Source organism: Amaranthus tricolor, chromosome 13 (assembly GCF_026212465.1).
Source record: "Amaranthus tricolor cultivar Red isolate AtriRed21 chromosome 13, ASM2621246v1, whole genome shotgun sequence".
Lineage (NCBI taxonomy): Eukaryota > Viridiplantae > Streptophyta > Magnoliopsida > Caryophyllales > Amaranthaceae > Amaranthus > Amaranthus tricolor.
In genome coordinates this window covers 3,529,396-3,546,177 of record NC_080059.1, presented here as the reverse complement: position 1 = coordinate 3,546,177, position 16,782 = coordinate 3,529,396, and the positions used below count along the sequence as shown (strand labels likewise).

Below are 16,782 nucleotides of genomic sequence, written 5' to 3'. Positions count from 1 at the left end.
TACACATCAATAAAATTAAATTATAGTTCCTTTGATTTTTAGTTGTCACATAGTCACCAACTTTCAATAAAAGTATTCATATACTCCGCTAATAAAAAATTCATCAACAACAATACTAACTGTGAGTTTTAAAGAAAAACATTTCCACTTAAAAAAAACAGATGTAAACTAAAATACTTAATTAAATTGAAATGGAGTCTCAACACAAAACTACTAATAATAGGACCACACAACTTTTGTTAAGCGTAATATACTTCTACTACACAAGTTTTTGTGAGCGGTACCGACATAGTCATATTCATACATATATCTTTAATGAACTTAGGATTTAAAGTAGCCTTTTAGTTGTTGCATTAGTGAAATGACTCAATACAATTGCTAAGATTTTTAATAAAATGGGCTAAAAACTCTATATGAACCGCTATTATTATTATTTTTGTCATATATTATTATAGATTTATAATAGTTAATAGTATAATTATAATTGATAAAAGTCAAGTAAATAAATGAAAATTTTACAATACAAAATTATAAATATGGGAGGGGATGGGTTGGAGCGGACTGAGAAAGATCAACTCATTTGAGTCCGTTTTATTTTTTATTTGAGTCTGAACCGATCTGACTAATATTTTGAGTCAGATCTAATCTTAATCTGACCCATTGCACAAGTTTAGCCATATTCCACACTATTTTTAAAATTCTCCTTTATTACATATTTAATTTATACTTTCATCTCATATCTTCCAATTTCCATAAAATATATTTTTTTTACCATTTATTTATTTTTTTAAATTTTTACCTTGAGATGTTTTTTAAAAGAAAGTATAGCAATTGTCTACTACATATATGACAATAACATAATTTAATGGACATAGAAGTATATAATCTTTGTACGACTACGAACATATTGTTGTAGGTGATTGACATATGTGTTCCTTTGGTTTGGCAATAATTAAGTATTAATGATAGCTACACAAAACTGATCACCTAAAAATCAGCAAGAATTTATGGGTATGCTGGCATTTATATTTGTCTTAATTACTTCTATTAATATTATGATATGAGCTTGTCTCCTAAATGCCACGTTAAAGATTATTTTCACCGACTACTATATCATTATTCAATTATCATTAATAATTTGATTAATCAAACGTTAAATTCGTCATCACACCAACATATACATAGTCACATAGGATTATAATTAAGTTTTAATGAATTATTACATATTTTTTACTTATATTATTAATGTCGTTTCTGATATTTTATGAGTGCTAGACAAAATGAAATAAATTGGTCATTTGATCTATAGAGGGTTGATTGGGTTGATTTTGGTCTTTATTGGATGTTGGCAAAACGAAATTTACAATTTTACGATGTTTTATGTTTTTCATGATAACATTGCTGAATTGAAGTATTTAATTTCTTTTTTTAGCTCTGGATTCTAGGTAAATATCTATTTTACATATAGTCAGAAACAACGCTACTATTCATTTAGTTACTGCCATTAACTAAAATAAAAGGCAATTTTTAATAAATTAAAAAAGACACGAAAGAATAATTTAAAAACTCTGCATCAGATAAAATAGATAATTGATAAGGACATTAAACCAGCTCAACCTTGAAAATTAGCAAAGAACATATTTGGGATGGTACAATTGTGGGAGGACTATACAAAGACAAGAAAGTTCTGTGTGGATTTGGTCCATATTATTATGTATTTTTATTTTATATTTACAAGTATATTGGGAAATTCTATTAAAAAAGTACAATTATTAGAAAATACTTATTATTATAACTTATAAAGTTAGTACACACTAAAATAATTTAGAGCAGCTCTATAAAAAACTTATACTACAAAAACTTTCCTACTTTTGAGCATAAGAGTTGAGCCACACAAAAGCCCATGCAAGCCTATAACATGGGCGGGCCCAGCTTAACACTTGGGTTGCATATGCAACCCCATAAAAAAAATTAAAATTCTAAAACATTTAAGCAGCTAAGGATCAAACCTGTGACTACCTAAAATTAGGTTTTACATGAGCATCATACCACTGCACCATAATCATCTTTGATTAATAAGATGTAAATTAATTGTTTTACTTAATACTACTTTCTATTTTGATACTACAGACATTCTATTACTTCATAATTAATGCATTAGTCATTGATGATTCATTATAATTAAGAAGTACTTCTTTCTAATTAATTTAGTATATACTAATAACTCAAAAGAAGAAATCATCCATAAATTAGAAAATTGTTTTATAATTTTGACAATTAAGGTTTTAAATATTTTGAAGGGTGATTAATAAAGTATATATTGATATTGAGTTAGTTTTATAAATTTATCTTAATTGAATTATTGAATCTATTTCAAAGTTGATTTTAAATTCAAGTATAAAATAATAATAAATTAAACTTGTTTATATTTTCAATTTAATTTAATTTTACTCAATAGATTTTAGATTTATTATGGTATATGAAGAGACTACAACATCAACAAAATTATGATCATTTATTTGAATTGACTCTTTTAAAATTTTCATATTTGAAATCTATTGTTCTTAAAATTTGTTGCAAGTTGATGAATGTTAAATTTTCATATTTGATATTTATAAGGGTTGTTTGTAATCAGTTATTATATCTTTTTCTTATTATTTTTTGAATTTTTTACATTAATTAGCAATAAAACAAAAAATTAACCGAAAAATTTGTTAAATGAGACTAGAAAAGATAATGTAATGCCATCATTAAATTTTCATGTATTATCTCAGTTTGAGCATATATATACACTTTCTCAGGAATGAATTTGACTTCGATTCTGACTGTCTTCTTATGATTATATATTCTTTTTTTTTCCGCCTATTCTATACCCAAGTTAAAATTACAAGGAGAAAATGAAAAAAAAAAATTACATTATTGTTAATTCGGCTAAAAATTCATCATTGAATCATTATGGTCGACTTAAAATGGAACAATCATTATCAACACAAATGGTATCAATTACTCAAGGTTTTGTCACACTAAGGTAGCATTCATCATTATACCCAATCTTTTCCATTTGTCATTGTCAACAAGGTATGCATCTATGAACTTTCTTGTAGGGAAATGATTACGTCATGAAATTGCTCTATACAAATCAATTATCATGAGATGAGTCATGTTATGCTTCAATTAGACTTTGTCATGAATTTGATTTCCTTGGTGCTCTACTTGAGTAATATGATTGAAATTAGTGAGCAAAGAACAACTAGAAAATACACTCTACTATACTAGTAAGAATCAGGTTTTATTTCAATTAGAAAGTAAGTATTACTTTTTCAATTAAAATTTTAAATTTAATATAATTCTCATTAATTATTTTCTTTCATACGCCTACTCTATAATTAAAAGAAAAACAATAAAAAACTTTTAAAATTACTGTTATAAAATTTTTTTTAAACAAATATAAATATGAAAGAACATTTTAGAAGTTTATCATAACAGTTGTATCATCGAATTTCTTTTATCAATCACATACTACAACATTAGTATATTAGATAATAAATCATACCAAGTGATCAACTAGAATTCTTAGATAAGTTTTGCAACAAAGGAAAATATATAAAAAAAAAAACATTGATACTTTTAATTAATTAATTAATTAATTAATTAAGGCATAGGCCTACATTGCAATGAAATAATGGAAGGTGCCTTCCACCCAAGTTACATCTAGCTTATAACACAAAATGAGATCACCCACCAATAATACCAATTCCTAAAAAAATCCAAGATTATATGTACAATCATTTCCCCCTTTACCCAAATGTCTCTATCCAACTAGCTAGCTACTAGCCCACCACAAGTTCATTCATAACTATAATATTCATCATGATGGAGCTTGAACCAAAAATAGAAAGTTTATCCTTCTTCTTCATTCTATTACTACTAAACTACGAATTTGCCTTAAAAAACTAAAAAAAAAAAAAATCATTGACCACTGCGTCTCTTGAAGAGGTTGAGGCGACAATCACTCAATCTTGAAGCATTCATTGCTCTCTTATACTCTAGCCATGTAAAAGGCTCATACAGACTTGGATTTAATGGTGACACCATTTCTTGTATTGGAGAAATTGTTGCATTCAAAGGAGGAGCACCAAAAAAAATAGTTGACATTCTTGCCTTACTTAGAGAATTATTCGCCATCGCCCTATGTTTCACACTTTCGAATCTTCCATTTGTCAATACCTATATTTGTCGAAATGTCAACATTAATAAGTTTAATTCATAAGAAAATTTAATGAAATAAATTGCGACTACGTACAGTTACTAACTAACCTGGAGAGAATCCCCCACCATAATGTAGAAGGCATTGGGGTCAGGTTGGACAGGCAGCCATAAACCATCTGGCGTGCAAATTTGGAGTCCTCCCACATCATTAGATCTTAAGATGGTCAAGATTTGAGGGTCAGAATGCTCTCCAAATCCAATGCGTTCTCCTGAAACGTTAATTATTGGGTCCCAATTCTTAAGTTGAGGGTAGTGATTCAGCCTAAGGAGAGAATCACTTTGGACGTCTCTGATTAATTTGCTGAAAATAGTTTTTTCTGGAATCCATAATCCCTCAGCAATCAAATCTAGTAATTCACATGCTAAATCTGTTATTGCTCCCACATAATCATTCACAGTTTCGCTGCAAATACAAAAATATGATTTATTTTTAGAACATAATAATAAGTATTACAAATACAATGCTTACATCAAAATCAATATAATAAGTTAATAACTATCACAAATTCATTACTTAGAATTGCATTGGGCCACTTCAATAATTTATCTCTAACATTGCATCATCAGACATTACTACCCAAGCTTACAAGTAAGCTATAGTTGACATTTATCTCTAAAGAGATTTCAACCCTTTCAAATATTTATTTAAAGTATATAAAAAAAGATAAATAATTCTTTAGAAGCAAATTGAAAAACATAAATGTTAGGAGTATTTCAATTATAACAAAATGTATCAATTTATGAGTTGCACCAAATCATATAATGATTCTTTTACATATTTTATGTACTAATTTTTATAGACTATCATATTTATTGACAACTTTTCAAAATCGACTTTTTTCCAAGATGCAAAGTACATTTTTTGACCCACCAATTTTCTTAAAGGTAATTGATTGGCAATTAAGAAAAGTAAAAAAAAAAGTTAAATTTTATGATAAAGTGAGAAAATTAACTTGAGGCATTATAACAAATAGAAATTATAAAACAATTAATGATCAAATTAATTTTTTTTTTTTTGACAAATTTAGTGTCATAGGGGCGGTATGAAATTTTGTTTCATTCAAAAAAATCTAATACTTAAAAGATATTTTCCCTACATTCATAAAGGGTTGGAAGTAAAATATTTTTAGAAGAGATGATGTAAAAGAACATGTGATGGAGTAATAAGTAATAAGGAAGGTAGGTATCAGAATTCAGAGGTAGAGTAGATTCTCCTATTGGAAAGTTGTAAATGGAGTACCTTTCACCCTCTATTTAGAAAATGACTGTGACACCAACACATTCAGATTGTGCAGTTACTTTTCTCACTCTTAAGAGCCACTAGTTATACTTACACATTGATAGGTGCCACTTAATTTGCAATATTTTTATTTTTTATAGTTGTCTGTTATTTTTTTTAATTTTATTTATATATTTTTAATTTTCTTTTAATTTTATTCATACATTATTAAAAATTATCCAATTTCTCTTTAATGCAAATAAAAAAAGACAGAAGGAGTAGGTACTTGCTATGTTTTATTGGCTACATGATAACTTTGCACAAAAGTAGAAAATAAATATTTTTATGATAAAAACAACGTTAAAACTCAAAAAGGTAAGGATAAAAATTATTAAAGTATATAAAATAAGAAAAAAGCAAAAGGACAAAATAGATATTTAAATAGTTTTTTTTGAAAAATAGTAATTTAATAAGTTATTTAAAATAATATAATAGGAAAAATATAACAAGTACAATAAAATACAAAAAGTATTTACATATATATAATTATTAATTCATTTTGAAATTCTTTCAAGTGAAAATAACATATTACTATTAAGGTATAATGAAAAAAAAAATAAAGTAGAAATTGAATACTCCAAGTGGTTGAAGTGATTTGATTTGATATATGAGATAAAGGAATCAAATGAATTTGAAGTGGTTGCTTTATGAATCCGTTTCAACGCTATATAAGACTATTAGGTTTACGAAGGCCAATGTTGTTTGAATTACTGTGACCCCTATTTGTACTGCCTACTCTCTGAAACTCCATCAAAAACTGGATTCCTTCATGTATGGGAAATGACACATGATTATATTACTCCCTCTATTTGGCAAAATTTTTTACTCTTATCATTTTGACTATAACATTACTGTTCAAATTCAGCTTCCAACAACGGAAATTATGCAATAAGTGTTTATAAAACGGAGTTAACGATTTAGCTAGCCTTATAACTGAGTTCGATTTAACACGATTTAAAAAAATTTACAATTACGTAAATTAATGTAGACACAAGACTCGATTTTGAAACGACTCGAAACATCTGACTCAAAATCGACCCGATGATCTGAATGAACAACTTTAGACTAATAACAATAACAAATAAATAAAAATTAATTAAATTGTTTGGATAGAATTAAAAAGGACGTTATTCGAAATAGAAATATTACAAATAAAAAGTACGGACCAAAACAAAAATATCGGCAAATTCTTGAATAAATGTAATGAGTTTGAGGTTAGATTTAAAGATAGAATCACGTCTCATTAATTAACTCTAAACATACAAAGTATGAGTTATGACTTAAACAAGACCCAATTTGTAATTTTAAACACTATGTAACAAAATTTATCAAAAATTTTTTTTGACATAAACAACTTTATACCATACGCTAAAGTATTTTCCCTCTTTAAACTTATCAACAATTTTAAGTCTGATGAAAATAAAACAGTTCAAGTCAAAATGGGCTACTCTATTCTGATTAATAGGAGTATTAATTAAGATAACTAACACATAATCCTACTTTCCTCTAGATTTTGTGAAAGAGAATGTCCTAATTAGATCTTCCACCTATGATTAGACGTAGGGACACTAATTAGATATAGATATAGCAAATCTATTGGTAGCTCATCTTACATCCCAACTAATTTTTTCTTCATTTGGCACGTAAACAATGTGAAAAGATACTAATCATAACATAGTAATTATGCTTTTTTCTTTAGGAGTGATATCTAAACAACAATTAAATTAAGATAACAATTGAAAAAATATATAGCAACACTCAAATATAAAAGGATAATAAATTTTATTATCCAAAAGCATGTTTAATTAGAACAAAAAAGTTTAATTTATAATATTTATAATTAATAAAGTAAATAAAATCAGTATGTAAGTGTAACTGTGTCATTACAAATCTTGATAAATATATTATTGAAACTAAGAATGTATATTATACGTAACAGCTCATTTTATGCTACTTTTAGCAATTTAATGTTCAAGATTTTTCTTATATATTATAGATTTTTTAAAGGAAGTATATTTGTAATGAATATTTTGATTATTGATAATATAATGATCACCAAATAAAAGTTCACCAAATAAATAATGTGATAGAGAAGCAACGTGGAGTCGTGGAGAAGGTAGCTATCATATGATGATGATGATACGTTGCACAATAATGGCTATGTGTAAATGTTAGTTTCTATGTTAAGCCACATACACACATAAACTTTTCCTATGGCCATTATTTGCATTCTTATATTATAGAGAATACTACTTGACTACTTGTATGTAGTAGGCATTAAATAACTAAATTATATTGTATATTATATTCTATGGCATGAATGAATGCATGCCAATTAATAATACTTACTACATCCCTCTCATTTAGTATTATTTTTTATTTTAAAGTGTTTTTTATTTATATTATTTTTATTTTTTAAATAAATTTATTATTTGTTTTAATCTCATCCATACATTATAATTTGCTTTTGATAATATATCTTTTACAAAATTATATATTTATTTATTATCAAATATTTTTTCTTAAAAACAACTCACATTTTCTCTATCCTAATTCAATAGGATAAATGGGATAGAGGTGTATTGTACACTATATGAACACATCATGTTGTTATATACTTATACAGTTATACTTGTTTTTTATATGGTTGGTACGGCTTTTGACCATGCCAAATCATAAAACGGTCATCCTTCAACTCCTTTTATGGAAATTTAAAATGAAGAGTTGTCAAAAATATATGAGTATATTTTTTGATGAATTTCTTGTTAAATTTTTAAATAAATCTATAATTATTGTATTCTATCAATATTTACAAAATGATGTAAGAGGAAATTACTTAATCTATAATATGTTACACTATTATTTTCTTACAATATACTTCCTCTGTTTTGTTTAATAGCTATGCAAAAGGTTTTACATAAGGATTAAAAATTGCTATTTTTATGTTAAAAAATTATCATTATAACTTTTAAAAGAGACATGTAAAAGCTAATGACTTATAGTAAGGAATAAATAAGGCAAAAAAATTATAGTAAGAATTAAAAAAAAAGCGTGAATTTAAAACTAAAAATAAATTCAATAGAATAATTAAATAATATCCAATAAGCATGCAAAAAGCTTTAACTAAAGATTGCAAATTCAAAGAAATAGCTAGGATTCCTTGAACCGAGTAAAAAAATAATATCTAGAAATTCATGCATATCTTTCCATGTTCCACATTAGGATTCAAATCATTATATATTTAGCATCCATTTCCATGCTGCATTTGTTGGTCAATTCAACCAATCAAAAATTACTTTAACAAGAAATTCAAATAAGAAAATCTAGAACAAAAGTCAATGTCTATAAAATAGGACATTACTAAACAAATTAAGCCCATGTTTTATTACTAAGTACTTCAATTCAAAACAACAATAATAATAATTATTATTATTATTATAGCCATAAATAATCAAATATAATTAAAAAAAATATATATATCGTAATGTCAAAAATAAAAAAATTGAAAAAATGTGATTATTTCCTTAACTCCATAATAATTAAAATTATTATTAAAAGTACTTGATAACTAGGACAAGTTAAGAAGAAGAAATCAAATTGTAACACTGTACCATACTCTTAACACGTCATGTCAACTGTGCTACTTTTCTCTTATTACATAGCACATTTTCCTTGGCCGACAATGCTCTTATTTTTTATAACAAGCATCTTTAAATTTATAAATAATTATTTTAAAATCATAATTTTATAAGTAATTAGTTTAAAAATATACTTGACAACTTTAAGATTGTCATTGTAGTGTTTTTTTTAAGTGTTATAATGTACATTATATCAATCTAATTGAACTGATTTTACAATGAAAACGCTTCATTTATAATTGCATTTAAGTTACATTTTTTATTATCTAGCCAAATACTTTGTTACAGAGCTTCCGATCCCCTGCCCATGCAGACTATAAAAATACTCGATATATATTCGAAATTTATACGAAAATTTTATATTATTTTATTAGAACTAAATTTATCATAAAAATATAAAAAATAACATTAAATGTTGTAGGAAGATTTGTGTTACCTGAGTGAAGAAGGACGAGTATCGGCGATGTTAGCGTGAACAATAAGGTACTCGAGATCACCGACGTCACCATTGTTACCGATATTACGAAATCCGTATCCGAAAGGTTTAGGGACGGTGGGACCCACAGCACGGTGTTTCTCTGAAGACGGCATGGCAAAAAAATCCATGCCGTCTTTCTCAAGAGAATTAACGACATGGGAGTTAATCTCATGATTAATAACCTTAAAAATGCCGAACTCTTGACAAGCTTCAACAATGAGCTTGGATAAAGTGGACTTATCTTGATGTTTTAGAGAAAGATCAATGGTTGGAACTCCTACTGCTTTTGTTTTCTTAGTCCACTTTAGGGGATTTGGAGATGCTACAACCATGATTTTATATTATTAATTTATTACAATCGATTGATATTTTAAATTTGTGCAGATTATTTTGGTGGGGAATTTTACGTGTGTTGTAGAAGAATGTGAAGAAAATAAGAGAGTTGTAGTGGTATATATATATAAGAGGATGGTCAAATATAGAATATTGACTCTTAAAATAATGGGAATAAAGTATGAAAGGAAGACGAAACGGGGGTTGTGAATTTGTGATGGATGGTGGGACCTTTTGGGGTTATGTTTATTTTTCTTCTTTTATAATGTAATATTTTTTATTCAGCATAAGTATTTTTTACGGGCTTTTAATACTATTTAACTAATTTTTTTTAATCATCTTAATATTAAAATTATTAATATTAATATTTAATTTTAATCAATTAAAATAATAATAGAATTAGTGAATTGGACTCTAAATAGGATAGAGCGGAAAATTTGTCCCGGGATTCTACCCCTTGTATTTATTTTTATTCAATTGTTGTTTTGTACTTTTTGGACAGTGAAAGACCTCAGCCTTTTCGTACGAGTATTGGATAGGATCATTATAACTTGCTAATTTTGCATAATAAATGATAAAAATAAATATAATGGGTGTAATTTTTCGGTTAACATAGTTGTTTTTGTCACACTATATAAAATAAATTTTTTTGTGACTTCAGATTTACTAATATTGAAAAAAAGTCAATAATTTATAGTTTTAATGTAATAATTATTAATTTTTATTTTAAATTTCAATATAAAATAATTTAGTAATATTTTATTTGGCCTTTAATGACATATGTAATTTTTATCATAGTCTATTGTGGTATTTATGAGATATGTGTTTAGATTATATGTCACCAAAAGCTTTAGTATGATTTTACATAAAGAATAATTACCTAGAATAATCCAATATTTTCATAATTTTCCTACAATAATCACACCTATTGATTAACCATAAATAAGCCCTACTTTAGAAGGTATTTGACTCGACTAAACTTGGGTGATCCGATGACCTGCTATAGTAGGTAATTCACCAAAAAAGTAAAATGAAAATTAATGTAAATTTTGAAAATTTACAGAAAAAATTTTGAATAATAAAATAAATAAACATTTTTTTACATTTTTTCCGACACTTTATTTTTAATTACTCTTTATTTTTAAAAAAATAAAACTTGCTATATATAGCAAGCCATCCGGTTACCAAGTTTACTCTAGGAAAATACTCCTCAAAGTTGACATTATTCATGGTTAATTAATAGGTGAGATTATTGTATGAAAATCATGAAAAGATTGGAATATTTTAAGTAATTTTTTCTTGTTGTTAAAGTATCTAATAAATGATACTAAATCCAATATATATATATATATATATATATATATATATATATATATATATATATATATATATATATATATATATATATATATATATATATATATATATATATATATATATATATATATATATATATATATATATATATATATATATATATATATATATATATATATATATATATATCACCATAAATTTAAAGTAGCGTTACTTTGCAAATTATTTTTTTTTATTACATGATATATGTTGATGGAACTAGAATTTGGTGAAAATTAAATCTTATCTAAAAAATATACTATTTTATTTTTATTTGAAACAAAACTTGATTCTAGTTATTGGAGTATGTATATTCTTAGATAAATTCTTTGTACATTTAAAACTTAAAGTTGGATCACAGAGGTTTGCAAAATAGATATAAATGGTTTCCGACATTAAAAATAAGTACTAATTCCATCTTATTCAATGTTGGAGAAATGTTATTTACCCGTGGATCATTAAATGAATTTATGATTATTTATAGAAAGTAAGGTCTGCAAAATAATAGTATTATCCTCCTCATTTTACTAATTAAAATAAACATATTATTTATTTGAATGAATAATAAACTTAATATTATTGATTTCTATAATCTTCTTTATTTTAAATGACTTACTCCTATTTATTCAAAAAAAACTTACTCCTATTGGATAATATGTGAAATTCATTTTATTTACTATTTAAAGATTTTTTTAATGAATATTATTATAAGTTTTATATATATATATATATATATATATATATATATATATATGTATATATATATATATATATGTATATATATATATATATATATATATATATGTATATATATATATATATATATATATATATATATATATATACATATATATATATATATATATATATATATACATATATATATATATATATATATATATATATATATATATATATATATATATATATATATATATATATATATATATATATTAAAGAATTGATGGAGTATACACATGAGAATAAGTAATGGGATTGAAGGTACCTTAGGATTATACATTTATAGGACCATTTAAGAAGGTGTTTTAACATTAAATAACTTGTTAGATGTGGAATTAGTAGTAGTTGAGGCTCATTTATGTGTGTTGTTATTAGTTAGATTACACACTAAAATGGGATATAAAATGTGTTTTGATCACGTAGAATTTAGAAACAATAACAAATGAAAATTTGATGAATTCTTAATCAGTAAGTCTCCTGTAAGACCACTTAACATGTGTAACCAATGTGTTACAAATTATTCTTTTATGAAAATTTATTTTTTATTTAAAATTAGTTTTTAAAGTTGTTATTTTAAGTTTTGTATGGAGTGATTTAAATGTTAAAATTTGCATTTTAGCCTTGAAATTGACAGCTTTAAAACCAAAGAATAGTCATTTGAAGTCTTGGAGTAGTCAATTTGAGTCTTGGTGAAGAAAGGTTTAGGCTTGGAGCTAGTAAGGACGGTAAGGGTTGGAATACGAATTATAAGGTTTGGAATGAACATTTAAATGGTTGAAGGAGTAGTTAGTTAAAAAATAAACTTAGAGTTTTGGAGAAGGAAGATTGTAACTTGAAGTAGGTAAGCTTTGGAATTGACATTTTAAGTTTTGAAATTGTTAGAGTATATAAAATATCCTGGGGCCTTAATCATAAGCTTAAGCTTTTGGTTGAGTTGGTTCCTTAACATGGTATCAGAAGTCAACGTGACAAGAGGTCACGGGTTCGAATCTCAATCACCCCTCATTTAAAGTGGAATATATAGCGCCATGTAAGCACACTTCTAGCCCAAAGGGCTCTCGTGTGAAGGGGCGTGTTTAAATATATCAGATATCCAGGGGCCTTATCCATAAGCTTAAGCTTTTAGTTGAGTTGGTTCCTTAACAGAAATGAAAGTTTCAAGACTTGAAAATAATATGTAAAAAAATTTCTATGGGTTGAACGGTTGAACCGAAGGTTGCATACTTGCATGAGTGTAGCCATCTCATAGGAGAATTTGTGATTCTTAAATGGAACAATGATTAGGTATGAGTCTAGCTCATTGTTGTTATGACTTTGGCCATGTTTGGTTTTTGCTCCCTTTGTCTTAGCCTCTTACGGATCGGACCTTCTGTTTAATTTCTTCTAGATCGTATGTATTTTTGTTTAATGAGTAATAAAATTTTTCTCTAAAACTATCCGTCTTTATTTATATGCAATGTTAGAATTTTCTCACAATCCAATGTAATAGGAGTATTTTGAAGATTTAAAATCTCCCATTATATATATCTAAAAATTATAAATATTTGAAAACTATTTTAAAACAAACTTAACAACATTTTACTTACTTAACTATAATTTATTATAAATCAATGAAAATTTTGGGACAAACTAATAGTTTAAAAAGTATAAGTGTTGTATTTTATAAAGACAGGAGGAAGAATTAGTTATGAGTCTAATAATGTTAATTCCCAACTAATTAGCTTCCTATCTTGGTTTCATAAATTAGCCACATAACAAAGGTGATGTTGTAATGTATGGTAAAGGTGATCATGAATGGTGATGGAATGGGTATGGATGGAGAGATGATGAAAGGATAATCAAAGGGTTGATAAATAGCCACGTTAGTAGTGGGGGACGAGGGAAATAAGTTGGCCAACCATGGATTTGCCTTCAGACATCCAACCTGCTACCAGCGGCACTTTGTCCATTTTTTTTAATTTTTTTTTCATATTTTTAATTTTATTATTATGAAGTATTTTTAATTTCTCTTAAAGGAGGTATTGTATTTGAATATATATTACACGTCCACTAATATTTCTATTTTTAAGATTTGGGCAATTTTGATCATTTCATGTAGGTTTTGGGTTGGATTATTTTTGTAATTTTATACTTTGTATTAATTGTAGACAAATTCTTTATTAAGATCGTCTCATCGTGAGACAATTTAATATGAACTGACCCAATATTAATTTTTAAAAAAAATGAAAAAAAATTGGTTTTCATTTACCTATTTAAATTTTTTTTAAAACAGACATTAATTGGGCTGCTTGTATGGGCCCGTCTCACAATGAGATAGTCTTGTACAAGACTTGCTGTTAATTGAATGGTTAAGGCATCGGAATATTTTATATACTTTAACATGACTTCTCACAAGAGAGCCCTTTAGGCTAGACTCTAGAGGTGTGGATGTAACACACCCTCTTCATACATGACATGGAGTATATTCCAATTTAAATGAGGGATGGTTGAAATTTAAACTTATGATATTTTCTCATTATGGCTTCTGATAACATGTCAAATAACAAACTCAACGAAAAGTTTAAGCCGATAATCAAATTTCAAACATTGAGAAAGGGCCATGGCCCAAACCGGCATTCTTATCTTGGCCTATGATTGCGAAGGAAAGGTTTGGATCAAAATAAAAATGATGGAAAACTCAAGATCATAATTCATAGTAAAATTACTAACAATGAAATAAAAAGGAAAATGAAATTTTCAAATTTCATTCTCAAGGTGAATTGTCAATGCATATGTAAGTGCGTGTGGAGCTTAGAGCATAACCCAGTTTGAGATGTATGGAGGGGGTGCGGGACTATGAGATGAGACTGAGAATGACATTTGTGTTTGACTTTTTCCTTCCTATTTTGAACATGCTCCTAAATTGACTCTATTAATCTCATTATTAGTGCCTTAATTCATAATAAAGGTAAAGGTAAATGTTGATCACCAATAATTGCTTTAATAAGCTGTCACATTACCTGCTTTGCACCTACCTTTGCTTTTCTCTAATCTTCACTAATTCCATTTGTTTAAGAAATCATTTTCTAATATTACAATTGCAATCATAATTGGCGTAAGAGATTCTATTAAGACTTTATTATGTTAATTGTTGAACGACTTATTAAGGATTCTAGAATAAAACATTAAGTGTTGAGAATCATGAGTTTGACTAATAATAGGGATTTTTTCTTTTGTTCTCATTTGTAACAGGGAGTTCACCATATACAAATAGTATTAATTTTCTTTCCTTTTGCCCTGTAATCTGTAGGATTTCTCTAGCTTGCTTTTGCATAAACAATAATTATGTAATAGATAAAAATCCGTTTAGATAATACATACAAATTAAAGCGCACACACCAATGTTAAAAAATGAGAATGATACTCCTGATTCACTTTATTGGTTACACTTTAACCAAAAGTGTGAGAGCCCATTGGTATAGTTTTTCTTAAGGTATAGCAAACAAATTGAAACGGAGATAGTACTAAATTATAACATATCTTGAAGTCTTATCCATCAACTTAAGTTTTTGATTAAGTTGATCTCTCGATATGGTATTAGAGCGAACATGACATAAGAGTTATGAATTTGAATCTCATTCACCCCTTCTTTCAAGTGAAATATTTAACTCTATGTATGAGAATGACATGTCTTGCATCTGTATTTCTAAATCCAAATAGTCTCATGTGAGGGAATCTGATAAATTAAAATAAGCATATTTATATTAAAGGGAATTCTTTTCCTTATTTTGTGACATTTACTTAGAACTCTTATGGATCATATCTTTAGAATTTCAGCATCTAAAGTGAGAGTAATGTCTAAAATGGATCATTGGTTTTAGGGGAGGGGTGGGTTGCGAGAAAGGGGTGGCCAGGGAAGGGGCTTCAGGGGAAGTGGTGGAGGCCGGGCAGGGGTGGGTGGTCTGAAGGGTGGTGGGAGGGTGGGGTGGTGTAAGGGTTGTGAGAGGTTTTTGCTTTTTTTAATGGATAAAATCAAAAATATAAAATTAAAGGTAATTAGAGATGATTAATGATTATTGGAAGATTAATTAGTCGAAATTCAGTGACTTGGCCTACATAGTGTATATTTTAATACTTTGGTGGTTGTAATACGAAAAAAAAACTATAATTTGTAAAAAATATATTAGTTTACATTGATTCTTTCATGTGTATATGTAGTGGAATTGTCCTACAAATTGAGGAATAAGTATTTAACATATCAATTGCCGGCATAAATTTGAAACCTAAAATGTTGACATTCATTATTGTTTTGCTTTTGGTTTTTGTAATTTTTAGACTCCCTTAAAGTTAGGGCTTGAGTTGCTTTCTCATCTCAAACATATGCCTTTAGTTTCATGTCGGAAGGCCGGTTAAGTAGAAACATAACCTAACAATTAATTATGTATACAACATTAATTAACACTTTAATTATTTGGTGTTGTAAGAAATTGATTTTTAATTAGACAAAGCATCTTAAATAAACTATTAAGCGGGTTTTATTATTTGGACGCTCTCTTGGTAGCCACATGGCTTAAGGGCAAACTTCTCCTCAGTACTCTTCAATTTGACTACTAAGAAGTCTTCACTTAAAGAACATTTTCAAAACTCTATAAATAAATTTAATACATTATTAATGGTAAAATTATCTTTTATTTTAAATATATTTAATG

General features: G+C 26.8%; 1 protein-coding gene across 1 annotated transcript; it reads right to left on the bottom strand.

Moving 5' to 3' along the window:
- Positions 1 to 3,604: 3,604 nt before the first annotated feature.
- On the bottom strand, positions 3,605 to 10,101 carry LOC130798335 (gibberellin 2-beta-dioxygenase 2-like). The gene is made up of 3 exons (XM_057661273.1): positions 9,623 to 10,101; positions 4,318 to 4,672; positions 3,605 to 4,227 (listed from the first exon to the last, which is right to left on the bottom strand). Exons 1-3 carry the CDS (start codon positions 9,994 to 9,996, stop codon positions 3,970 to 3,972), a joined length of 987 nt encoding a protein of 328 aa, XP_057517256.1. The 5' UTR covers positions 9,997 to 10,101; the 3' UTR covers positions 3,605 to 3,969.
- Between the last annotated feature and the right edge of the window lie 6,681 nt (positions 10,102 to 16,782).

Bases quoted from the DNA above. Each gene is read 5' to 3' on its own strand.
- LOC130798335 (XM_057661273.1), bottom strand. From the start codon at position 9,996: ATGGTTGTAGCATCTCCAAATCCCCTAAAGTGGACTAAGAAAACAAAA. The intron at 4,673-9,622 runs GTAACACAAATC...TTGTATTTGCAG, and splicing joins ACTCGTCCTTCTTCACTCAG to CGAAACTGTGAATGATTATG. The intron at 4,228-4,317 runs GTTAGTTAGTAA...CGACAAATATAG, and splicing joins TGGTGGGGGATTCTCTCCAG to GTATTGACAAATGGAAGATT.